Source organism: Dromiciops gliroides, chromosome 3 (genome assembly GCF_019393635.1).
Source record: "Dromiciops gliroides isolate mDroGli1 chromosome 3, mDroGli1.pri, whole genome shotgun sequence".
NCBI classification, from domain to species: domain Eukaryota; kingdom Metazoa; phylum Chordata; class Mammalia; order Microbiotheria; family Microbiotheriidae; genus Dromiciops; species Dromiciops gliroides.
Window position 1 is genome coordinate 159,567,807 of NC_057863.1, and position 27,740 is coordinate 159,595,546.

At 34.0% G+C, this 27,740-nt stretch overlaps 1 protein-coding gene across 1 annotated transcript in view; it reads left to right on the forward strand.

Moving 5' to 3' along the window:
• PCCA (propionyl-CoA carboxylase subunit alpha) overlaps positions 1–27,740 on the forward strand; it is a 496,164-nt gene that overhangs the window by 280,709 nt on the left and 187,715 nt on the right. The window contains 3 exon segments of the mRNA XM_043998838.1: positions 5,526–5,572; positions 5,574–5,612; positions 5,614–5,630. Coding sequence (XP_043854773.1) covers positions 5,526–5,572; positions 5,574–5,612; positions 5,614–5,630 — 103 coding nt within the window.

Here is a 27,740-nt window from a genome sequence, read left to right on the forward strand (position 1 = left end):
TATAGTTTGAGAAATCACTTTGGAGTGGATGATGGATTAGAAAAGAGAGATTTGAGGTAGAGAGACTAGTTAGAAGCCCTTGTTGATTATCTAGTGATAGAGACTAGGGAGGTGACCATGTGAATGGAGCAAAGCACTGACATTTATTTATTTATTTTTTAGTGAGGCAATTGGGGTTAAGTGACTTGCCAGGGTCACACAGCTAGTAATGTTAAATGTCCTGAGGCTGGATTTGAACTCAGGTACTGCACAGACTCCAGGGCGGTGGCTCTATCCACTGTTGCCACCTAGCTGCCCCAAAGCACTGACATTTGAGAAATGTTGTGGATATAAAGGCAAGATTTGGGAGCTAATTAGATATATGGGGTGGAGTTTAAGGAAGTGTTGACACTAAAGTTGTTAACGTGATCACTTGGGAGGATGCTAGTTTCTTCATCAATAACTAGAAAATTTGGGATATAAGTAGATTTGGGAGTAAAGATATAAGAAGTTCTTTTTTTTTTAAATATTGAGTTTGGGATACTTAAGGGACATCCATTTTTATAAAGTCCACTATACAGTTGGTGATATTGGGACTAGGCCAATGAGTATTTAGATCTGGAGGCATAATCTTGGAGAATGCAGGATCAGCATACTAACATATACAGAAAAGTACATTAACAGAAAAGAGATGCTAAACCTGTATGGTAGATGTTATTCTGGACAGATATATGTTTTAGAAGTATTTCAGTATATGATTAGTCAAGAGATGAAGTAATGAAGTAATAGGAATTCCATGTCAAGAATAGAAAGAATAAAAAGAAGCTAACCTTTTTCTAATTAATCAGGGTAGACTTTAGATAAGGCAATGAAATCGGTGATTTAAGTTGGTTTAAAATGGAAGATGCTGGGGCAGCTAAGTGGCACAGTGGATACAGCACCCAGCTGTATTTTGGAGGACCTGAGTTCAAATTCGACCTTAGACACTTGACAATTACTGTGTGACCCTGGGCAAGTCACTTAACCCCTCATTGCCCCACAAAAAATAAATAAATAAAATAAGATAAAATGTAATAAAATAGAAGATGATGAGTTTGACAACTGCACTGGTACAATATATGATACAGTGAATATTTTTTTTAAAGTAACTAGGGGCAGCTAGGTGTGCAGTGGGTAAAGCACTGGCCGTGGATTCAGGAGGACCTGAGTTCAAATCCAACCTCAGACACTTGATACTTACTAGCTGTGTGACCCATGGCAAGTCACTTAACCCCTATTGCCTCACCAAAAAAAAAAAAAAAGGTAATTTTACTTAATTTCAGCTAGTTTTGGCTCTGTGGATGCCTTCTTTAAAATCTTTGTCAAAACCATTATTGAATGAATATTCAACAAAATTTATTGATGTGGAAACATGAGCATAATCCGCAAGAGCTAATAATATTACTAGAGTTGTAAGCTTACAAATTGCTTTGAATTTGAATTTTGAAAGGATCTGAAGAACATTTCGTTCATCCTTAAATAGCACAAAAGTCCTTTTCTCCAGTATTCTAAGAAAAAGTAATTCTGTCTTCTTGGAATAGTTTAAATGATGGCCAACTACCAATGTTCTGAAGCAACACATCCTATTGTTAGACATCTCTAATTATTAGACAATTCTTTTTTCTTTCCAGCTGAATTCTCCTTCATTGTACCTAACTTGTTTTGATTTTAAAACTGGGCCGGGGGTTTTACCTTCTGAAGCAGTAAAAAAAAAAAGTCTGTTGCTCTTCTTCTACATGACAGAATGTTAAGTATTTGAAGATAACTTTAATGATCTCTCTTGGTTTTTTGTTTCTAAGCAATTCACTTCTAGTTCTTCAACTGTTTTTTTTATAACAAGATTTGCAGACTCTTCATCATTTTAGTATTTATATTTTGAATATGTCCTGCATGATGGTACTATAATGAGCAGCCTACTTAATTTAATTTTGAACTTTTTCCAGCAGTAAGCAACACAAATTCTTCAAAAAGCTATGAAATTTTAAATGTTTAAATACAGGGTCAGTTCTATATTTTACTATAGTTCTTTGAATTGATATACATAATTGTACCGTTCTGTTTGGATAGACTATTTCTAGAAAACATTTAAGTGACTTTTGGCTGAGGTAGAAAAAAGATGTACTTCTGACTTGTTGAAAATATATTTTTATTACATATGAAACTCCTATGATTCATCACTATGTAAACATTACTATGAAAAGAGAAAAAGGTGGATGCCCTTGCTAAATCAAACAATACAGAATATCTGATAAATGAATTTCAATGATAGCTTTTTTGGATAGGAATTAGTGTCTGCCTTTATCTTTATTATGTAGCTGACTTATACTTCTACTTTGTTCTTCATTAAAAAACAAAAAAATCCCTGGATTTTAATTATTTTATAAACATTGAATTCAAAAGAATTTTTCATTAAACAAACAAAAAAACCAAAGTATGACATTCATATTTCTCTATGTTTTGTTGTTGTTGTTTTGATTTATAGGCATTTAAGAACCATAAAAAATAACATTAAATAAGCTCTTAGCCTCTTGCTGAAAATGCCACTTTTTACACAGTGCATTTTCATACTTTTATGACAATTTCATATGAAACTTCTAAAATATAACAACAATGCACACTTATTTCTATAAAATATTAGCCAATGAATAAGTTGGTTATATTTATCTGTTTCAAAGCAACAACAGTGACATGTTATATGTTATTATTTTGGGCAGAATCTAAATTTGGAATCAACATGCTAAACTAGGATTTGTAACATTTCAGAAATTGTGTGGCAAAATCGTGGCTGCTCCTATTTTTCCAGGACCATAGGTATGGTTGGAGAAAAGGTGAGGAACATTTAGAAGATCTACCTTCTTAAAAGTATCTCCACCACGTATTCCAGGAAATTAGAGATTAATTTGGGAAGTGAACTAACTTCTTCAAACCTTTGAGCACTGTAACATTGTAAAATTAAATTGAATCAAAATGAAAATATTAACCCTCCTAAATTTATTAATCATTGATTTCTAAACTGACTAAGTAATTTATACTATAGAGATTATATTCCTCATATACCTAACTATATTCTTCCCTCACCGAAAAGATAAAAACTTTGATATTTTACAAAAAGATTTAATTGAGACTTAATTTTGTAACCTAGAGATCTATAAACCACAATATATAGTGCCATGCATAGACAGCAGTAAATAAGTGTTGGTTTGGAGAACCGACTACCTATTATGTAGACAGTTTAACAGATAACACTACTGGGCAATACATTTTTTATTTGTTTTCTTATTCTTGCAACCTGCTTCTTGAGTAGAACAAACATATGAAAGACTCTCCTGTCTTTTGCAGAGGTGGAGAGGTTCACAAGTATTGTACATTGTACATATTTTTTCAGAGTGTTTATGACTTATTTTATGATTTTTTTCCCCCTCTCTCCTTTTTTTTCTATTTAAACAATTCTATTATATGGGACGGCTTCCTAGGATGGAAAAGAGAATAGATACTGGGGAAAGCTATCATAATATTAAAAAAATAAAGACCAAGAATCCCTCAATATAAAAAAACACAGATACATACACATGCGCACACATACACACATATTATATGTATACATATTTTTCCCCCTTTGGTAATTGTTTGAGGCAAGAGTTGATCGATATCTATATTTGTGTGGTGAATCTTTTTGGAGAGGAGACATATACAGTGTGTCCCAAAAGGCTTAGTCCAGTTTTAAGCTTTAAGAACTTCAGAAGAAGAAATGCTACAGTCTCATAGGAAATGACAATTGAAAATTTTTAAATGTTGAATATTTTTCTGATTATAACTCAATCTAACTTTCTTTGCTAGATGTATGTTGTTCTGGTTGATTTTTAGCTTAGTAAATATTTTCCTTCAGTGACTGAAGTATTTCATTTGTAATTTTAGCTTTAAGATCATCCAAAGAATGAAGTTTTGATGTTTACACAACAATTCTGAACCATAACCCACCAAAAAAAAAAAAAAAGTCTAATGGAAATAGGTTGGTGACAGAGGTTCCAAGCAAGAAGACTCTTCTACTGATCCACCAGTCTGAGAAAGTGAACTTGACAGTAATAATACAGTTTGAAATAGGAGCATCTTAGCAAAGGGTAAAGATGATGAATTCTGTTTTAGACATGTTTGAGTTTGAGATACCAATTCAATTGTAATTTGAGATTCCAAAAATATGTTTTGATCTATATACGTATATGAATACATTTATATCTGTCAAGCCAACTGTGTACGTATGATAATTCAACTCCTGGAGTTATGTGATCACCAAGTAAATAGCATAGAGAGGAAAAGTTGAAAGCCTGGGAGAGACCTTTAGGGAATGCCTATATTTAGGAATTAACACAGGAATAGGAGAAAGAAGTGTCATTAAGCCACAGGAAAAGAGAGCATCAAGAAATAGGAGATGACACATTAATCAACAAGGGAATACCTGGGAATAGATCATTATATTTGACAATTTGATGGTCATTAGTATTCTTTGAAAAAGTTTAATTAGTTTGATGGAGACTGAAGCCAGATTGCAAAGAATTGAGAAAGGAATGGGTGGTAATGAAATAGTGCCATAATTGTAGAGGTTTTTTTAGCCTTTGAATGGCGGAAGGGGACATGTGAAATAGGATGGTTTCCCAGGAAGATAAAAGGAAGAATTTTTTAATAGGGATGTTAGAGAGTAAAAGGGAGGAATAGATAGAGCACTGGACCTGAAGTCAGGAAACATGAGTTCAAATTCAGCCTCACTAAGGAAGTCACTTAATCTCTATCTGCCTCACTTTCTTCATCTATTAAATGGCAATAATAATAATAGCACTTACCTCTCAGGGTGGTTGGGAGTATCCAATGAGACAATACTTATAAAGTGCTTCATAAAACTCAGTGTGCTGTCATTATCAGCATCATCATTAAAAATGCAAGAGAAGTAGGTATAGATAGATACTTGGGCCCTGGTTGTTAAGGAATTAGAGTAGCTAGGAGAGTATAGCACAGAAAGCATGATTAGAGAGTGGTTAACCCATGGAAAGGAGGAGCATTTTTGAAACAAGTGGGAAGGAAGGCTAATCAGTAAAAGTTTTACTATAAGGAAGGCTTGAATTAGTGTGTTTTTGTGATATTAGTCTCCACTTCCTAGGTCTAGTAGAAAGTAAGGAGGATGTCTTTGGAGAGTTTTGGATATGAGAAGGTTTGCATACTTTAAAAGAAGAGAAAAATATGAAACAATTTCTCTCAGGAATATAACTGGGGACTTTCTAAATTTTTCACTTTATTATAATAATCATGATATTTTAATGTGATCTTATTTAGTAGTTATTTCATAATGTTGTATTTTCACTAATTACAAAATTTTATGGACAGGAAACATGTCTTATCGAAACTCATTAAATTACCTAGAATGTTAGCATAGCAAATGCTTATTTGATTAATATTTTTATGACAATTACATATTTACATAAACATTTACATTATTCTTCCTTTATTTTTACTTCCAGGTCATAAATTAACTAAGACAGAAAAACAACAGTTAATGGCTATAGCACTCTTCTTTGTATGTGTCTTTCCAGTTAAGAGCACAGCATTTTTAAGGAAAATTCAAGGTAGGTTACTTTCAGAAACTCATATACACTGAAAACAATGATGATCATTTCTGCCATTGTGGCTATGAAAATTCCTATTCTAAAGCCTTTTCCTAGCACAATGTTAACTCTTGAATTCTCAAAAAGATGTGCAGTAGAGAATATCAGCTCTGGTTAATTCCTATAAGCTGAATAGAATTGTGTAGGATTGTTATGGTGGTGTCCCTTATACCACAGGTAGTCCCTGTCCTGTACTTGCTTTGTCTAATTTAGATGAAATAAAAGGTAGATTACATTTTTTTTTTGTGGTGAGACAATGAGGGTTAAGTAACTTGTCCAGGGTCACACAGCTAGTAAGTGTCAAGTGTCTGAGGTTGGATTTGAGCTCAAGTCCTCCTGAATTCCACGGCCAGTGCTTTATCTGCCGCGCCACCTAGCTGCCCCCAAAAATAGATTACATTCAAAGTAACAGCCTCCAGGTAGGGGTATTTCTAACATTTAGATAACGTATTGATCTGGTATTTCATAATCAGCTTACCTCCATCAAAAGAGAATCCTTAAAAGAAGGTTGACTACCAGATGATAAATGGTGGGATTTTTCACCACTGAGATTATTTTCCATACTTTGAATATCTTGATCTCTTTTAGCCACCTTTAGAATTCAGATGTTCAGTATCCTCAAATTTATGTTGTTTGCAGCACAGAGCTCCTTCTGAATGAGGCCTAGGAACTCTTCCTATCTTTGTTTTCTTCAGTGTAGCTTTTTCTTTCTCCTGTAACACATTCTAACCTGTGGTATTAGACTTGAATGCAATGATTCTACCATCTTTGAGCTTTTTAAAAAAGAAATAAAAATCTTTGCAGATCTTTTCCATTGTTTGTTGTCTTCTAGTTTTTATCCACAAATAGTATCTTAATGATTTTGCTTAATTCAAGGTTGTTATTTCTTTAATTCCTTCTTCTTTTGTGTTACTGTACATAAGCTTTCATCTGCTTGAGATATTACAAATGAGTTATATACTGTAAACTAATGTAGTCCTTAGTTATCATATTTCTCTGTTTGGTAAGGAGATTAAACATTTTGTTCACTAAGGTTGTTTTATAATCTTTGTCATGTTATGCCTTTTTTTGTTTGTTTGTTTGTTTTTGCGGAGGAATGAGGTTTAAGTGACTTGCCCAGGGTCACACAGCTAGTGTCAAGTGTCTGAGGCTAGACCTGAACTCAGGTCCTCCTGAATCCAGGGCTGGTGCTTTAATCTACTACGACCTAGCTGCCCCCCATATCATACCTTTTGAAAAAATTTCAGTTAGCCTTCCTTAGGAAATTGTTATAATTAAAAACTATTGTCTAGCACCACCAATTTTTCATTATTCTGCATTAACCCTTGTTTAAATAAGTCATATGGGGGGGAGGGAGAGGAGAGAAGGAGAATTTTGTTTTTTTGCAGGGCAATGAGGTTAAGTGACTTGCCCAGGGTCACACAGCTAGTTAAGTGTCAAGTGGTCTGAGGCTAGATTTGAACTCAGGTCCTCCTGAATCCAAGGCCAGTGCTTTATCCACGGCACCACCTAGCTGCCCCGAAGGAGAAGAATTTGAAACTAGAAATCTTATAGGAACAAATGTTGAAAACTATCTCTATGTGTAAATAGAAAATAATAGAACACTTTTATGATAAAAAATTAAATAAATAAGTCAGATTGAAGTTGCTTCAATTGTACATGCCAACTTTTCAAAATTATTTTGTTTTTCCACTTTTTAGTTTAATTTTGTCCTTGCATATCATTAATAAGTCACTTCGTGTCAGTTAAGACATAACAAATTAAATTGTATGAATTGTTATTTGTTGTTTATCATGGGTGATGCCCCCTGACTTTTTCTTTAAAAAAATTATTGATATATTAGCATGAATCTTCTTTGTAGTCTGTAATGAACAAAGCAAATGGCAATCTTTTTTATTCAGCAAATATATAATTTTGAATTTTAATAAAATTTTGATTAGTTTTATATTTAAGATAAATGTAAACACCCAATTAATCAGTTCCTTAGACTAGTTGAGGCAAGATACTTGAGCTTGATAACAGGACTTAAAAAGTGGTTAGTCTTTTGATAGTTCTTTTTTAATTACAAATATGGTATTATATACCCAATATCTATTTTTTATTATTTGGTATAATGCACTATGGACAATTGTAATATTTTGAAAACTGTACCAACAGGATGTTATAACACAACGCAAAACAGATTTGCTTACAGAAAACTGATTTCCTATTACTTACGTTTACTAGTGCTATAGGTCTGTAGTGGGTTTCATAATAGTTCTAGCTATGGTTTAGCTGGATGTTCTGACTGATGGCCTGTGACCTAATTTGTTTACCAGGTTATTTGATTACTACCCGATGATGACAGACCTCTTGGTCTGTCCTTTCTGGGGATCTGATATGTTTATCAGGTTGTTTATAAACAAACTTATTGTTAACCAACCTATGCTACTTGTATGTTTATCTTAATATAGATAAATAGGCTATGAAAAAAAACAAACATTAACATTTCATTATAAAATGGTGGTTTAATAAAAAATGGAGTCAATTATGTCAAGACAAGCTACTTCTCACAATAGATATAACCATGTTTAAAGATAAATTAAAAATTCTTGTAAAGTACTAGAGAATGTCAGCTATTTCCCCAAAATATACATGTTAAATTACAAAAGATTGCAAAAATCCTATAAAATTAAAAGAGAAATAAAATAAAATAAAAGACATCTCTCTGGAGGAAAAATTAGCTATTAAATGTTGACCATTTTTTTCCGAAGAGGAAATATGAAATAAAGTGAAAAGTAGGAATACCTGAATTTTAGAAACTCCTAACCCTTTAATATATATCACTATCTAGTTTTATTTTACTTCATAAATGTGGCAGTATTCCAACACATGCTAAGAAAAAGACTGTCTTGCACTGAGGTTTTCCAAAAAAGTGAAAAAGGGCTGCAAATAAAGCATCTGGTATGTCCTGTCTGCTAGTTGCCTTCAGTACAATCTGTCTTATGTGTCAACCCCACTAGTCTTGCAAAAATACAAGGGCTAAGAGATGGGGCTATGATCAGTGATATAGGATTGAATCTACATGCTCATTGAACTTGGGTCATTGTCAAGAACTTAAACAATCTTCTACATGGATGAAAGGTGACCAGATTCCTGCTTTGACCATTCTGGTGCATCAGTTAAAGGTATCTCAGATACACCATTGACATACACTAGTTCTGGATCATGTTACTTAGGGAAAAAACCCAACTCATGACAAATTCATAGACCCTGTTTTCTTGGCAGCCTTGCCAGATACTTAGAGCCTGCATACCAGAGAGCAGAAAGGTCCTGGCCAACAATTGTGAAGTCTGTTAACAAAAGCTTGAAGAGGAACAGGGAAAACAGTGTGTGTGTGTGTGTGGTGTGTGTGTGTGTGTGTGTGTGTGTGTGTGTGTGTGTGTGTGTGTGTGTGTATGTGTGTGTGTGTGTGTGTGTGTGTGTGTGTGTGTCTATATAATTGGTTGAGAGAAGTAATTCTTTTTTTCTTCTGAGATTCTGGGTATTGCTATTGAATAACCTATATGTAATTCTCTTCACATTGTCACCTGTATCCTCAGGAAACTCAGATCTGGAAATTGAATAGCAGCCTATTGCCTCTTGAGCTGCTTCCCAAACCTGCTTCATGTGTTGTTTTGGTCTGGGCAGGGTCAGTGCAGAAGCAGTTGTATGAACCTAGCAGGGCACAGAAATCAGTAGAGTCCAGTCCCTGAAGGTTGAGCACCCTTCCCAGCAATCCTGTATGAGGTACCTGCTGTGTGTTAGGGACTGGGGAGGGCAGGACAGGAGAGAAACAGTCCCTGTCTCTAAACCACTGACGTTCTATCAAGGGTGATGGTATGCACACATACAAAAAAAATACTCAGTAACCTTGAGGTAAGGAGAAGGGAGTAGAAGCTGGAGGAACTAGGAATTGCCTCATATAGCAAGTGCTAGAGTCTTGAAGGGAAACTAATGACTTCAGGAGGTGAAAGGAAGGAAGGAAGGAAAGAGAGAGAGAGAGAAGAAAGGAAGAGGGAAAGAGAGAGAGAGAGAGAGAGAGAGAGAGAGAGAGAGAGAGAGAGAGAGAGAGAGGAGAGAGAGAGAAAGAAAGAGAAAGAAAGGAGGGAGGGAGGGAGGGAGGGAGGGAGGGGAGGGAGGGGTAGGGGAGAGAGAGCAGAGAGAGCAAGAGCATAAGGATTTCAGGACTGGAAGCCCAGCACTAAAAATGCCTAGAGAGGAGTGTGGAGAATACCAAGGAGCTATAGACGGTGGTGGTGGGGAGGCACATGTGATAAGGCTGGAAAGATTGAGTCCAGGTTAGAGCTTTCGGTCTTTCTCCATTCTTGCTTCTGAACAGTATTTTCCAGCATATTTTTCACTCTTTTCTCCTATATCCATCTTTGTATCGAAGGAACCAAGTGTCAAAGAATATTTTTGTTTAATTGGAAGGTTTTTTTTTTTATCAGGTTCAGAATAGAATTTCTTTAGCTTCTCACTCTCAACAATAGATGTTGATTCCTTGAGCCAGAGTTATTTTTGTGGTGATCTTTTTTGCAAATACTTTGCATGTACATTACTATAAGAGATGGAACTATTAAATGAAATTATGTTTTTCCTTTTGCCTAAAATAAAAGCAGCTCCACTAATTTGTCTATTTCTTTCTCCAGAGACCCTGTGAATCACTTTGATTGAACCACAACTTACTTTTGCCTTTTGATTTTGTTTATAGAGGAATGTCAAGATAAATACAATTTACTTCCTCCTATATGTCCAGCTGTTGGTTACTGGCCAGGAGCTTACACTTAAGAGTACCAATAGCTAATTAATGTTTGAAGGTATTCTGAAAACTGATTCTGATCACCTTCTGCCTGCTTTTCCTCCTTCTCTGCTAACACCAACATAGAAGTATAGTGAATGGAACTACATAGGCCTTTCTTTTAAAAAATATATTTATTTTTAACTTTAATTTTTAAAGATTTAGAGTTCCAAATCCTCTTCCTTCCTCTAGCCTATCCCTCACAACCCATTGAGATGGCAAACAGTATCACATCAATTATTCATTTGAAATCATGCAAAACAGATTTCCACATTAACCATGTTGCCAAAAAATGCAAGAAAAATAAAGTGAAAAAATTGTGCTCCAATTTTCATCCAGAGTTCATCGGGGGGTAGCTAGGTGGCGCAGTGGATAGAGCACCGGCCCTGGAGTCAGGAGTACCTGGGTTCAAATCTGGCCTTAGACACTTAACACTTACTAGCTGTGTGACCCTGGGCAAGTCACTTAACCCCAATTGCCTCACTTTAAAAAAAGATCTTTCTTTACAGGTGGATAGGAGTTTTTGTTATGAATCTTTTGGAGTTTTCATAGATCATTGTATTGATCAGAGTAGATAAGTCTTTCACAGTTGATCACTGTTAAAATATTGTTGGTATAATGTTCTCCTGGTAGGGGCAGCTAGGTGGCACAGTGGATAGAGCACCGGCCCTGGATTCAGAAGGACCTGAGTTCAAATCCGGCCTCAGACACTTAACAATTACTAGCTGTGTGACCCTGGGCAAGTCACTTAACCCCAATTGCCTCACACACACACACACACACACACACACACACACAAAATTAAATAATGTTCTCCTGGTTTTGCTCACTTAACTTTGTATCAGTTCATAGAAGACTGTCAAGGTTTTTCAGAAACCATTCTCCTTGTCATTTGTTACACTACAATATTAGTATTACATCATAATCATTTCCCACACCTCATTCAGCCAGGCCCTTGATAGGATTCGCTCAATTTCCAGTTTTTTTCCACCACAAAAAGAACTGCTATAAATATTTTTGTACATATGAATCTTTTTCCTTTTCCTTTGATCTCTTTGTGATACAGATCTAATAGTGTTCTTTCTGGGTCAAAGGGTATACAGAATTTTACAGCCCTTTTGGGCATAGTTCCAATTTTTTCTCCAGAATGTTTGGACCAGTTCAAAACTCCACTAACAGTTGCATTAGTGCCCCTATTTTACCACATCCTCTGTAGTATTTGTCATTTTCCTTTTCTGTCATGTTAGCTAATCTGATAGGTGTGTGGAGGTATTTCAGAATTGTTTTAATTTGCTTTTCTCTAATCAATAATGATTTAGAGCATTTTTTTTGTTTGACTTAATAGTTTTGATTTCTTTACCTGAAAACTGCCTGTTCATATCCTTTGACTATAGATTAGAGGTTTTATAAATTTGATATATTTTCCTATATTTGAGAAATGAGGGACAGCTAGGTGGCACAGTGGATGGAGCACCGGCCCTGGAGTCAGGAGGACATGAGTTCAAAACCGACCTCAGACACTTAATACTAGCTGTGTGACTCTGGGCAAGTCACTTAACCCCAATTGCCTCACAAAAAAACCAAAAAACCAACAACAAAAAAGAGAAATGAGACTTTCATCAGAGAAACTTGATATCAACACTCTCCCCAACCCCCATTTCCTGCTTTCTTTTTAGTTTTGATTGCTTTTGGTTTGCTTATGCAAAACCTTTTAAATTTAATGTAATCAAAATTAACCATTATACTTCCCTTGAGTGTCTCTGTCTCTTATTTGCTTATAAACTCTTCCCTTATCCATATATCTAACAGGTAAAATTTCCATGCTCCCCTAATTTGCTTATGTTGCCCTTTATGTCTAAGTCATGTATTCATTTTCACCTTACTGTTTATATAATGTGTTGAAAATTAATATATAGTTTTTATTTGCCTCTCTCCTACAAAAAATAATAAACAGATCAGAGAAATTAATTTTATAATATCTCCTGCAATTTGTTTCCATACCTGTCCTCCCTACTAAAAAAAAACAGATCAGAGAACATGTCTCCTAAAGGAAAAATCAGATCAGAGACAGACAGGAAAAACACAGTATCGGTTTATTTGTCCCAAGAAGAAACAGCATGAATCATGTAGAGACCCCTTCCTAAGAAGGAAGCTCAGGGACTTCCTCTTTCTGAGGGTATAGGGTTTTTAAAAACTTTGTTTGTTTGTTTTTGTTCACTGGCTCCAGGTTGTTGTCAGTTTCATTAGCATGATACAAATCAACCCCAAAAGCAAATACTATGACAAGAATGGATGTAATGCAAAGCAGTTTTAACAATTTCAGTTATAACAAGTTTAGAGGAAATATAGAAGCACACTTCCCCTCCCCTCCTTTCATGTATAGTCCTTTTGGAAAATCTATTTTGTTTCTTTGCTTCACTGCTTACAAGGTTTCTTGAAATTAGATTTGCAACAATTGTTGATACCTTCTGGTATTTCCTTTAATTTACTTGTCATGAGAGTTTTCTAAACTCATGCCCAATTTCTGCCCCTACTATTAGTTTTTTTGTTGGAGTGACTGTCCCTTTTTAGTTTTGTTCTATGTTCTCCAGGTTCTTGCCTTGACCTCCATCAGTTTCCCCTGCATCTTTGAGGTTAACAGTGAATTTTCATGTCCTCCTCCATTTTTTCAGAACAGTGTTAGAACTTTCATAGACCCTCCTTGATCTTGGCTCTCCTGGTCTAAGCTTCATACACTATACCGCCTATAACTGATTGTTACAGCTCTGGTGAAGCTTCCAAGGTCTCTTCCCGTTCCCAGACATAGAACCCTACAGACTCTTGACATCCCTTATTGTGATAGGAGAGGCTGATGGTGGCTTTTATTTATTTATTTATTTATTTTTAGGCAAGTGGAGAGTTTGGTAGAGAGACTTTCCTTTTGTCCCTACACTTCCAGTGGACTTTTTTTTTTTTTTTTTGGTGCAGTTCTGCTGAGTTGCATATTAGTTTTCCTAGTATATCATCGATTTTGGACTGGAGCAAATGTCAGTATTTTACTTGAGGGAGTGTATGTATATGGGAAATGGGTGACTTCATACTTCCTCTTCTCGAGGTCATTTTTCCTTCTGGCAGGCATCCTTTGGACCCCTTCTCAGAATAATGTTTTTAAATGCATAAAATATATGACATTACAAAGAAAACCAATCCTATTCAAATACAGTTATAAAAATCTTTTATAAAATGTAAAAAGATATTTATATGTCCCATGTCAAGAACCCCTGGTCTTTATTAACTTGGAGGGGGTTTTCTAGTGAAATAGTCCAAAGATTAGTTTTTGGTCCTTTTCTGTTGATGATTCTTTTCAGTGCTGTAGATAAAGGTACTATCAAAGAAAAAAATGATATAATAATACTGTACTCCATTTTAGACTTGTCTTCCAGAAACAACATATATAATTTGCCATTAAGCTAATATCCAAGCATTTTTAACTTTAAGAGAGAAAAAATAGTCCCCCCACACCACCTATCCTGACTCTCTGCCCCATGATGATTTCAAGTAATATTTATAGTAATCTTGAATAGGAAAAGGTATTTTAAAATACCATTTCCAGTCAACATTTTAGAACAGTTGAATTACCAGTTCATTATCACATTGCCTTCTGGATCACTACTTTTACTTATAGAGTAAACAAAGGTTGATTTCCTAACCTTTTCACCGTGTTGAAGAATGGGTCCTATCACTATTCACTATAGGTGAATGGTAGAGACAATGATTAGCATATTACTGGGATATAGCAAGCTTTTAATAAATGCTGATTAACTGATCTATTCTAGACAACAATTATTTGGACATCATCTTTAATCCATTTCTCTATGATGGGCCTTAGTTGTTTTTCTCTCCACTTTTCTAACAGGAAAGTTCTGGAATGAGTTTAGAGAACAGAAATATTACTTCTAGGAGAAATATAAATGATATTTTAAATAAGTATTAGAAATTTTCAGATCATATACAGTTATAGCTGACATGTTAGCTAAAGTCTTGATTCAAAAAGATCTGAACATTTAGAAGGGTGGGCTAAATTGAACATCTTTTAGCGGTATGTATGCAAAGTTCTATACTTGGTTTCAGAAAATCACTTTCTGAAAATACTTCAGGATAGGTTCTCACTTATATGTGGTTAAACTATAATTTCTGTGTTAAGGATCTAAGAGTTTTTATAGATTTCAAATTCCCTATGGGTTAGCAGTGTGATGTGCCTACCAAAAAATCCATTGCTTTCTTAATGTGTGTTAAGAAACATAGAGCATCCGGTAGGAAGAAGGTGAGAGATAATCATTCAGTCAGTTAAGAAGCATTCAAGTCCCTTACTTTATGTCAGGCATTATATCCTTAGGTATTGAGGATATAAATATAAAACTGAGATTGTCCTTTCTCTTTTGGAGCTTATGCTGTATTAGGCAGATACAACTCATTAGTGAGAATTACACATAGGGAAGGATGTTTTGATTTCATTATTCAAAATTATTGTGAGTGGAACCATTGGGTAGTAGATTGTACATGCCTTTCTAGGAAGTGATAATAACAGTACTTATGAATATTGAATATTGTTTCTCAAGGAAGAGGTAGAAAAGGAGGTGTAGAGGTTGGGTATTTTGACAGTGTATGGGTAGGTGACAAAGTACCTTTACTTAATAGATACTGGTGTCATGGTTGATAGGTCAGAGCTATCTGGAGTATTGTGTTCATTTTAAACAGGCAAACCAATTTATGAAATACATTAACAAACTAGATACTCTTTAAAATATAGTACCCAGGGTGGTGAAAGTTCTAAAGATCATAGAAGAAATCATTGGCAAGAACTTGGGGGGAGTATTTTGGATGAAAGAAGACTTGGCTGGGGAAGGGGGGGGTGCAGAATACTGTGATAACCATCTTCAAGTTTTTGGAGACCCAACATGTGGAAGAAGGAATAGACCTGTTTTGTGAGGACAGAACTAAGAGTAATGAATAGAAGTTGCAGAAATGTAGATTTAGATTTGATTCAAAGGCTAATAAATTTTCTAACAGTGATAGCTGTTCAAAAATAGAATGGGATGCCTTGGGAGGTCTTGTGTTCTTTCTCATCAGAGACCTTCAAACAAAGCTTGGATTTACTAGAAACATTTTAGTGATTCTTATGCAAGTACTCCTTTTTCTACATGATTGCCCTCTAACTTGGTGATCCTGTTACTTAGCTAAATCATTAAATAAACTTTCTCCATTTATAATAATATAACCCTTCTTTATTTTTAATAGGATCATAGATTTAGAGCTGTCAAGGACCATTGAGGTCATCCAGTTCAATTTTCCTCACCTCTCATTTTATGCATGCAGAAACTTTTAAAGCCCAGGCAGAGAACATGATTCTCCTTTGGTAACAGAGGTGGTAACTGTCAGAACTGGGATTAAGTCCTCTGACCACAAATCTAATGCTCTTTCTATGCTGTACTACATTCCTTATTATCCTTTGGAAATTAGCAATTTAAAAACCTAATTAATTTAGACCAACAAATGGTGTTTTTTTTTTAAGTATCTATTATGTGTTATGATTTGGTAGGCCAACGTACATTTGTGGTGGAACATGTCATGAAAAATGAGTCAATGAAGAGCAGAGCATGGATAAGCCGAGTGCATATAGATTGGAGTAGAATAGTAAGAAGGGGACACGAAGGAGGAAGGACATCTAAATTTGTTTCTTTTTAACTGGTTCTGCCTAAAGTGAGTTAGGGAAAGTCAATCCTAAGTATGGGTCCTTAGAATCCATTCTTTGTTAGTTTTTTGGAGAGGGGCCAAGCAGAAACAGGCTGGAAGTAAAAGCGGAATTTCAGTAGGTGAAGAAGGGAATGGTATGGATCTGTTACATGCATGATTGAAGGAATAGAGGTAGGGGGGACAGCATGAAATTTGTGGGCCAGTTAGCAATATAATAATTTAGTTATGATAGAGAAAATATGGGTACAGATTTCCTCCAGGAAGTGGCTGTGGGTGATCGATGATTGTTTTATTGTTCTGGGTTAGCTTATTTTACATTGAACTTTCCCTATTTATTCAGTAGGCTAGTTTATTGTGAAATTTGTGCCACCCACAGCTGCATAGCAGATTTACAGCATCTAGTAAAAATCCTGAGGCTTTCTTAACAAAGTATGATCTTGTTTCAAGTGGAAACATATTTGGCTAAAGTGAATCCAGCTTATTTTATGCTTGTTTGATGTAGAGACCTCTGAGACCAAAGCCAATGTAGTACAGTTGAATTTTCACATTTTGGCTTCAGTCTTGTTTTCATTATTGGCTTGGGAATGGATTATGAGAGTGACTCTCCAGGTGTGGCTACATCTTGCTATCTCCCGGGTGTACTAATGTAATGTTTATAATTCTATGCCCAATTGCCTGCAGCACTTCCCATGTGTTGCTTGTCTTGGCTGCTAAGCATATTTTCCTAATTTCTGTATGGGTTTTACTCTTAAATCATTTATGACTTGGAAAAAACCAGAGATATGAAATGTCCATACTACCTGCTTAGTAAAAGAATGGAAATACACTTTTGAAAAAAAAAGAAATACAGCTAGAAGGAATTTTTTCCCCCTGTGGTAACCGAAATGTATAATTAATGTTTAGCTGCATATAAAATAATTACAATTATACACATTGACTTATGTTCTTTCTAAGTAATTACAGATAGAATTTCCTTATTGAAAATGAAACTGTGCTTAGTTTGACAGAGTGCTATACTTAGAGTTAGGGGGCAAAGAGGTAATGTGGTATAGTGTGAACAGTGATGGATCCAGAGTATCTAGGTTCAAATGCTAGTTCTGCCCCTTACTCCCAGGTGACCTTGGGCCAAGTTGTTCAACTTCCATGTGCCTCAGTCCTCATCTTTAAAATGAAGGGTTTGGACTAGATGTTATGTGAAAGCTCTTTGACCTCTAAGTCTAAGATCCTAAATCATGCTTCTGTGGAGAAGTCATTTAACCTCTCCAGGTTTTACTTTACTCATTTTAAGCACTGAGATATTAATACCTGTAGTACTGACCTCACACTATTATCATGAAGTTCATGAGAAAATATATTTTAAACATTTTCCAGACTATGAAATGCTACATAAATATAAATTGTTATAGTTATTTATCATTATTAACTGTTATTATTAAAAAATTGGTAGAAAGTTTTTGTAATTAAAATATGTTGAGCCTTAGTTTCATTATTCTTAGATCCTTAGATTTAAATATTATTTTTATCTTCATAGGGCATTTTAAATATTGTAAGCAGTACTTACCTAAATTTCCTAAAATAGGGGTTTTAGGAAAATAAATGTTAGTTGTTTGTTTTTTAATCCACATATTTATATCCCCCATCCATAAAATAGAGTATTTCTGATAGTTTGAGGAGATAGTACTTACATATGTATCTTGGGAGGTTTTTCTTATATTAATATTGTAATACCTATGAAATCATGCCACGATATGATTTTGTATGCACATTGTATTTTATTTGTATCTATTAATATATAGTAGATATTATATGTATGTATATATTAATATATTATGTGTATATATGTTTTATATGTATAAACATACGTGGGATATATAAAAAGAATTTCTAGAATATGAACTTTTTCTAATTGGGACTAATTTTTTTTAGTACAAATACAAATTAATAAATATAAGCATAAAATCAAGAAGAGAGAGTAGTATTCTACTTAACTGTTATCCTCAAATATGGCAGCTAATGCCAAATAGTGTTCTCTGAACTCTTTTGAAAAGAATCATAATACCTTATCATAATCTAAAATAGTAATAACTTATAGTTACAATATATATGAAACAAATATGTAAATTATGCCTAATCAAAGCATTACTTACATCTTCTGTATTGTATGTGTGGAGGGAGTTACGGCATTTTTTGATAAGAGAAATCACTGCATTTCCAGTTATTTAAAAAATATTTTTGAGAGTGATGATAAATGTCAACAAATCTGAACTTTTATAGCTTCTCCTGAAAAGGACTTCTTATAATCCACCAGAATACTATGGCATTTTTCTTCTGTTTACTTTTAAGAAATTTATTTTTTACTTACAACAATTAATTATTATTATATGTCTTTGAGATTTCTTTAATTTTTAACATTATATAATCTATTATCTTTGTGATGCTATGATGATAGTATATAACATATGTTTGGTACTTAATGATGTACTACCTTACATTGCTATTTAACTTTAAATGTGTATATACTTTGTTTTCTGAAACACCTTGGAAAATGATAATATTTGTAAAGCACTTAGCACAGAACCTGCAACATTTTAGGAACTTGATAAATACCTCTTCCTTCCCTTCTTCACCCTCAGGGGCAGATATCATGTCTTGTGTTTTCTATATAGTAGGTATTTCAAAGTTATGTCTTGAATAAGTAACTTAAATGTAACCCTTTCCTTTAGAAATTCATATAATAAAACCTTTAGAATTGTTTTAAATACATGCATAGCTTAGCGTTAATTTCTCTCTAAAACACAGCCATCTATTCTTTCTTAATTTTGTTTATTGTTTTGGGGATAATAATTGAAATTTAATCACTTTATATTTGCCCCCATTGATTCTTCATGCTGGTATTAAGATGTTTTCAACAGTAATTTTAAAAAATCTCTATAATTAATTTTACTGTGGTGATGGCGGTGGTGTGAGTATGTGTAACTTATCTATATGTCTTGTTGGAGACCTTTAAATTTAACATTAACTCCTAAAATATTCTTATGTTTTCATTTTATCTCTGGGCCTCTATTTTCTCATCCTTAAAATTAGAGGGTAAGACTATATATCTCTGTGTGTTTCTTCTGAAGAGTCTTTGACTCCAAAGGTGGACAATATTTTTTCCCTTTTTTTCTTCTCTTTAAGAATATTAGATGTTTTGTTTTCGCATTATTTTCATTTGTGAGTCTATCCTTCTTCCCTTCTTATTCCAAAGACATCCCTTATGACAGCAAATAAAACAAAGAGGAAAGAAATAGTTGCAAAAAACTAACTCATCCTGGAAGGGGCAGGGAAGAGTCAGGGAAATAGCCCTCTGGTGGTGGAATGAGGTAATTGCCCAGTCCCAACTCCTAGTGGTCCCCGCCTTCCACCCCCATCTCTGCAGCAAGAGGCCAGTGACCTCTCCAAAGCCTCTGGCCCGAGCTTCCCCGCCCCCCCTCCACCTTAACCCCATCTCCGATTATTTGGAACTCAAAGCCATGATGTTTTTATGCAGAGCCAGCGAGAGCTTAAGGTCCCCCTCCTTCCCTTTCTCCCTTCTGTGTCTGAGAGCTATAAAGGAAGCAAAAGGGAAAAGGCAAAAAAAAACAAAAACAAAAACAAAAACCTAGCTCATCCTACAGTACCTGACAGCAATGCCTGTATGTATGCATGTATGTGTGTATGCATATGCAGTATTCTGCTTCCATAGACCCTCACTTCTCCACTAAATGGAGGAAGATTCATTTTTCTCATTTTTTTTAAAGGCTAAGTCGTATCATTACAATTCAACAACATTCAGTTTCCTCAAATTTTTTTTCTATTTACATTGTTATAACTGTTGTTTATATCATAGGATCAAGGGATAAAAGATTTCGGGCATTTAAGAAACTAAAGAGGGGCAGCTAGGTGGCACAGTGGATAGATCACCTGCCCTGGAGTCAGGAGTACCTGAGTTCAAATCCAGCCTCAGACACTTAACACTGACTACCCGTGTGACCCTGGGCAAGTCACTTAACCCCAATTGCCTCACAAAAAACAAAAACAAAAAACTAAAGAGATTTTTAGTTCAACCCCCTTTTTTATAGTTGCTGAAAGAGGCTTAGAGGATAAGTAACTTTCCCAAAGCACATTGGTCACAGTCCTTGGTTAAGTTCATATGTGACCCAGATCTTCCACTCAATATCCAGCATTCTTTCCACTGTTGCACATTCATTTATTTGACTTTGCATCATTTCATGTAAATTTCTTCATTCTTTTCTGTATTCTTCATATTTGTTGTTTCGTGTGGTTCAGTAATATTCCATTGTTTTTATGTACCACAGGTTTTTTTGTTTGTTTGTTTGAAGTTGTTTTTTCATTGATTCTCTGGGATTCTCTAAGTATATAATCATATCATTTGCAAAGAGTGATAGTTTTATTTCCTCTTTGCCTGTTCTAATTCCTTCAACTTCTTTTTTCTTTTCTTATTGCTACAGCTAACATTTCTACTACAATATTGAGTAATAGTGATGACCAGTGGACATCCTTGTTTCACCCTGATCTTAATGGGAATTTTTCTGCTTGTACCCATAATATAATGTTTGCTGATGGTTATTAGATAGATATTGCTTATTTTTTAAGGGAAAGCTCCGTTTATTCCTATGCTGTCTAGTGTTTTTAATAGAAATGAGTGCTGTATTTTGTCAAATTACTTTGTCAGGTTTTTGCAGCCATATTTATAGCTGAAATTGTTCTCTTTATTTCTTTCTTCCTTTGGCTCTTCCTGGTTTAGGTATCAGCACCATGTTGTCTCATAAGTTTTTTTGTTTTAGCCATTCCTCCATAGGTGCTTGTTTTATAGCCATTTATTTGGTACAGAATTGCCACCAGAAATATTTTGGTGTGTATTGGACATTCTTCCCATTTTTTCTTTTTTACATCCTTGGTGTATATGTCTAACATTGGACTTTCTAGATGAAAAGATATGGATGTTTTACTCACTTTCTCCACTAATTAATTACAAATTGCTTTCTAGGATCTTTGGATCAACTCAGAATTTTGCCAAAATTTATTTCTGTGCCTATATTTCCATAGCACCTCATTTTAACTGTTCCCATCTTTGGTTATGATTGCCAAGTTGTTCCCTGACAATGACAATGTCATTGGGACAATATTGGAATTGTTTTGGTTTATATTTCTTTTATTAATAGGCAGGCAATTTGAACAGTTTTTATCATGTTGTTAGTAGTTTGCAGTTACTTCAAGAAGTTTGTTTATAGTCTTTGACTACTAGTATGCATTGTGAAATGACATTTGTGCTTATATATTCATCTTTCTTTTATATCTAAATATCAGATCTGTATCAAAGATATGTACTTGATATGAAGATTTTTCCCAGTCAGCAGATTCTGTTTTTAATCTGTTACATTTAATTTGTGCAAAAGCTTTTTAATTTCATATAATCTAAACAATCTGTTTTATCTTTTGTGGTTGCCTTTATCTCTTGTTTTGTTAAAATTTAAATAAAGTTAAAATTGTTTTTAATAGAAAAAATTCTCTACTAGACATAGCTATGAAAGTTAACTGATTTGATTATCTTTTAATTTTTTTATGGTGTTTGATGTTGGATAACTTGATACTATTATTTCAAATTCCCAATACTCTCATTTAATAATAAAAACTTATTCTTATAGTACCTTACAGAAATTTTCTCATTTGTGTCCATAAGAAACAATCCTATGAAGGTCATGGTATTGCAGATATTATTATTATCCCCATTCTACAGATGAGGAAATTGAAACTCAAGATCTTTAAGTGACTTAGCTCATGGTCACACAGTTAAAAAGTATGAGAAGTAAGATTTGCACCCAAATTTTCCTGATCCCAAGTATAATTTTCTATCCTTTACTTTGCATTATCCCCCTTTCTGGCTTAGTACTTAAGCCCAAGCTGAAACAAAACCTTTTTTTTTAAAAAAACAGTTTAAAGGACATATATATATACATACATACATACACACGTGTTTTAAAATGTTCCTGTTATTAATAATCTTTCTCCTTTGGGCATCTTTTTAAAAAAATATAGAAACTTGTGAAGGAAGATCACAGAAGGTTAGATTTGTGAGATTTTATAGTGGTGGACATGATTGATCCGGTTTCTTCTACTTTTGGTCCCTACTTTTTCCTCCCACTTCTTTTTGGTAGTCTCACAGGACTTAATATTAAACAGACTTAAATCTCTAAACAATAGAATAATAATAGCATTGCCTTTAAAAACAACAATAACAAAAGTCTAAATTTGGAGTGAGGAATACTGGAGTTCACATCTCACATTTGACATTTACTAGCTGTGTTGACCATATTTAAGCTGCTTAGCTTTGCTGATGTTTATCTATCAGATGAGTATAATAATACCTCTTGTATCAACCGCATAGAGTTGCTGTGAAGATTAAATGAGGGTAGTTTATAAAAAGTGCTTTAAAAATCTTTAAACTGGCATATAAATGCCAGCTATTATCATCAACATCATCATCATTATTATTTATTGGGAAGTATTGTGGTGGTGAGGGTTCAGAGGACCCACTTAGCAAATGTTGCTTGCTGTAACTATCCAGGAAAACAAGTCAAATCCCATACTAAGCAGAGAACTAATACATAACCCTTCAACGTTATATAAGTCAAAAGGGGAAGATAAGTAATTTCTCATGAACTTATGCTTGCAAGTTCAATTTATATACCTTCTATTTTATTTGCTTCCTTCATAAAGCTTTATTTTCCCACTTGCTAAGTTTGCTATTCACGTATCTATCATTAATTTCCCCTCTGGTAATATAAGTTCAAAGTTCTGTAATAAATTTTTAATCACTGAAAGTAGAGGAAAAAAAGAAAGATGTTAAAATGTTTTCATGATTATAAATGTTACTGAAATGTTTTGTTCAAGGTCGTGACAAGCTATTTTCTGAATTACGAAATTAAAAATGTAAAAATAAAGTTGAAACTCATAATTCTATCATATATGAAAATGAACACCCTATGTTATGTGTATATTCTTTAATGTGCTGTTAGTGTTTATATCAGGGAAACTGGTGAATAAAAAATGATTATATAGCAAATAATACAAAGCACTTTGGATATCTATTTACAAATACATATGTCCATACTCTGTCTTCTGAAATAGCTACCATGATTTTAACAAATAAATATCCCCCAAACAGCAAGAATGGAGAAAACATTAATTCACTCATCTTTTAAGCCTTGTTTATGTTTTGATATGTACGCTCTTATATTTTCACTTCTATATCACAGTGGTTTTTATGATTTTTGAAATCCATGTTTAGTTAAGGACAAAACATTAGTTAAATGGATAAGATGGTATATTTACATGTTTGTTGCTGAGTACCACATTTTAAAATATTTTTCTTCTCTTTGATATTGCTACAGAAGCTGTATGGGAAACAGAATAGCCTCATTATTGTAGGAGTATTTCTCTGTTCCCTGCAATGATTCCAAAAGCTCTTGCACACTTCATCAGTATTATTGTAATTCTTTGGCTGCAGGATATTTGGCAGCTGTTGCACCCCACTGGCAAATCCTATTCATACTTCTTTCCCATTCACCATTGCCATTGGAGAATTGATTTCTCTCTCCTCTACTCTAACCTTTCCCAATTCATTTTGGATTGTTCAATGTGAAACATTTTAATTTCATATCATACAGCTATTCAGCTCACAATCCCTTTTTTTAACCTGTCACCAGGGTAACAGCATAGCATGCTTTCTTTAGGCAATCAAGTTTTTATTTCACATGCTTAATGTTGCATTAAATGTTTGCATTTTGTTTAACCCCTTTAAATACTTTGAACTGTGGATATGTTTTATAGGGTAATAAAGTTCCTGTTTTTAGAGTCAAGATTTAGTAAAGGGTATTGTTATATTTTTAAAAAAATGTCAAAAGATCCATTCAAATATCAAATTATTAGTAAAGTACCAAATGAATAGGTATATATGAAGCAGTTGTTTGTAGATAATGGCAAAGTATTTCCTCTGAAGGCATCTCCAGTGTTTGCAACATAATTGTACAACCTGTGTCTTAATTATATTTCTGTTCATCAAATTCATTAACTATAACAATTCACATAAACTATTATCAGTGATATGAGAGTTCGGATAGATTCCTCTCTATACTTCTTGGCTTTCAATTTAGATTTATTAGAAAACTTACTTTTATTAGTCTTTATTCAAAATAACTCATTTATTAATAATAAAATATATTTTATAGAGATGAAATACAGATTATTAGAATTAGGTATTTTTCCTTCATGTTTTTGTTCCTTCAAAGCTATTACTTTAGAAACAAAGAGAAAGTAAATATAAAGACAATTTTCAAACATTGGAACAAAAGAGGCTTTAATGGCACAACATTGTTTCAAATGAGTGTCATTTTATTTTTTCTTAAACATATATTTTATTAATACTTTCATTTTATCACTTTTCTAATTAGTATCATTGTAAAAGACAATATCCTAATAAGATTCTGTGGCTTCTTTAAGTATCTTTTTTAAGGTATGGGTGCATACACTTAATTCTTTTTTAGCTGTGGAAAAGACCCTCCAACAGGATGTTCATGTTTACCTTAAACTGTCTTTCCCCCATTTTACTACTACCAATCCGCACTGTTATGGGTATCATACGATCTGATCCATTATCTTGTTTATCAATTGTTTTTCATTAGAGCTTCTGGTTTTGCTCATCATGGTATTGTCAACAATTTATCTGTATAGCTCATATGCCACCAGTGGCCATCTTCTTTTTAGATAACTAAAACTCTTTTTGTGTATTTTATGATGGTATACTTTATAATCTTAATAGGAAAATATTTCTTTACAGAGGGGAAATTTTTTACTATAGTTTTGCTAGGGTTTTTTTTTTTTCTTTCAAACCTCAGCATTATGATCTACCTGAATTTTTCATATAATAGCTTATATGAAAACATTGTATTGGAAACTGTGAGATGTAATAGAAATGAATGGAAAGCACTCCATGCCCTCATAGAGTTTATAATTTATTAAAGGAAAAAGATAAATTCCAAAAGGAGTGTTATAAACATGTGTTCTCCTGCTTTATTTTGATTTTATGAATTCAGGAAATATTTACATATAGGATTTATGAGACAATCACTGTAATATTTTAGTCAAGGTAACTTAAAAAAATTTTTCCCCACAATTTAAAAAAAGTTTTTTTGGTGTGTGTGTGTGTGAGGGGGTTAACCTCTATAGAAGCTTATATCATGAATTTGTTTAAATTTTTATCAATTCCATTCCTTCCATAAGGAATGTCCTTTCTAATAATAGCCCACTGATAATGTTAGCATATATTGATACAGATAGACTTAATGACCCATTGCAAACATGAAAACTAAGCCCAAAAGAAACCTATCTTACCTTTATTAAATTTGTTTCCCTTTAATATCTTGAGATCATATTGACCCTGTGTAGTATTTATTTCTCCGAAGTTTCCTTTTGGGACAATTAATTTCCATCTAAAGCAGTTCTGGAATAAGACTTCTTTAAGACAGACTTGACTTTTTGCCTTTGTATTGTCAGTATCAGCACAATACTGGCACACAGTAGTCACTTAATAAATGTTTGTTAATTGCTTGATCACTATTGCCAAAAAACCAATCAAGTAGGGTTAATCACCAGCTGTTTAATAACCATTTAAATAGTTTTGAAGTTGAGAAGAGTGGTTATTTTTGTATTATATTAATAATGAATTATTTAGGATTAAGGTTTTTCCTTTCTATTTCCTCATTCAGGGACCAGTCCCTTAGATCAGTCTCTGGAAGGACATTGCTAATTGATGAGATTGCCTAAATGCTCTGGGTACTTGCTCTGGGATTTTGGGTGGGACCCAAAAGAAGACCTACTTTACTTCTGTTTAGAGTGTAAATATAGACTGATTAAGGTGAATGCTTGCCCACTCCTTGAAATAGAAGGGGAACCCAACTTAAGAAGGAGAAAATCTACCAGAGTGGTCTGGTAGAGATGGATTTTCTTTGTCCAGATTGCTGGAGTTAGCTTGAATATCCATGATCAAGTCACATTCTTAGGAAGAGGAGCTGAAGACTTTTTAGCCCACCTCCTCATTAATATGCCTATCACCCTTATTAATTGTTCACCAATCAGGATTGATTTTACCTGTTGGGAGTACCTCTTTTCCAGAGGTATTTAAACATTCGGGATCTACATGGTTTGGTCTTTCATGAGAGAAAGTACTAACCATCAATTTATTGATATCAGCTAGCCTAATTAATCAGTTGATTATTAATTCCTCAGAAACTCTGTCTCTCAGTCTTTTCATTCATCTCAAAGTAGACTTGACTATCTTGTGAGTCCTGTCGTATTTTCTGCTCATGCCACTGTGAGGACTGTAGTAATGTGAATGGACTTTGTAACAGATAATTCTGGCCATTAGTATCTTCCCTACTCTTCTTTATTTAGCACCACATTGATAAATTAAGTAATTCTTTTATAAGAAATTCTCTTACAAAACGTAAAGTTTTTATTATTAATCCCAAAGGTAAATTTTCAATAATGACATTCACCAATATGTATATTGATTCTTGTATCATTCTGTAGTCATGAATGAGTAAGATATTAGTAATCCTTCCCTGGAAAATCTCTGATTTTTCAGTCTAACTGCTGTTGCTAGGTAATAGGCTGTGCTCTCATCATCATTCTTCTAGATTACCACAACGAGCTTTGCATCTTATCAACCTGATTTTAGTATTTTCCTTCTCCATTTCATTAAGCTCTTCAATTTTCACACCTGCAAGACAAATGTTTGTTAATTGTCACTATCCTTATGTAACTACTCTCTTCAATAACTACAGTTGTTTCTCACTTCAGTCTTCTTCAAGTTTAAACTCCCTTGTTTACAAGGACTTCACCTACTTATCCAGTCTAATACAAATTCATCCACTGTGCGATATAAGGCATTGTTAGCACTGGAGATAACAGAGACAAGTGAAAAGGTCTGGAGAAACATGCATGCTACTGAAGGATACAACATGTAAGCAGAAAACAAATACTGGTTATTTGGGGAAGAAAAACAACACGCTAATAAGTCAGAGAGTCAGGAAAGGTTTCTCTTATTAGGTGGCACATAAATTAAAAATTATAGGAAACCAAAACTTCTGAGAGAGGTGAAGAGAAAGAAAGTTCCACTCAATAGACTCACTTAAGATTCTTCGAGTGGTGATATGGTCATACTTACACTTCAGGAAGATTATTTCGACAGCTCTGTGGAGGACAGGTTATAGAGAAGAGAGATCAGAAACGAGGAGGTAGTTCAGGTAAGAGACAGTGAAGGCCTGAATTAGTCTGGAAGTGATGTGAATGGAGGTGACATGACGTATCAAGCTTCTTTGGTCTGTTACCTTTTGACATTGACCATGATTATTCCCATCTCTGTTCATTTTCTACATCTTGTTCCTATATTTTTTAAATGCCCTTTCCCAATTCCTCCT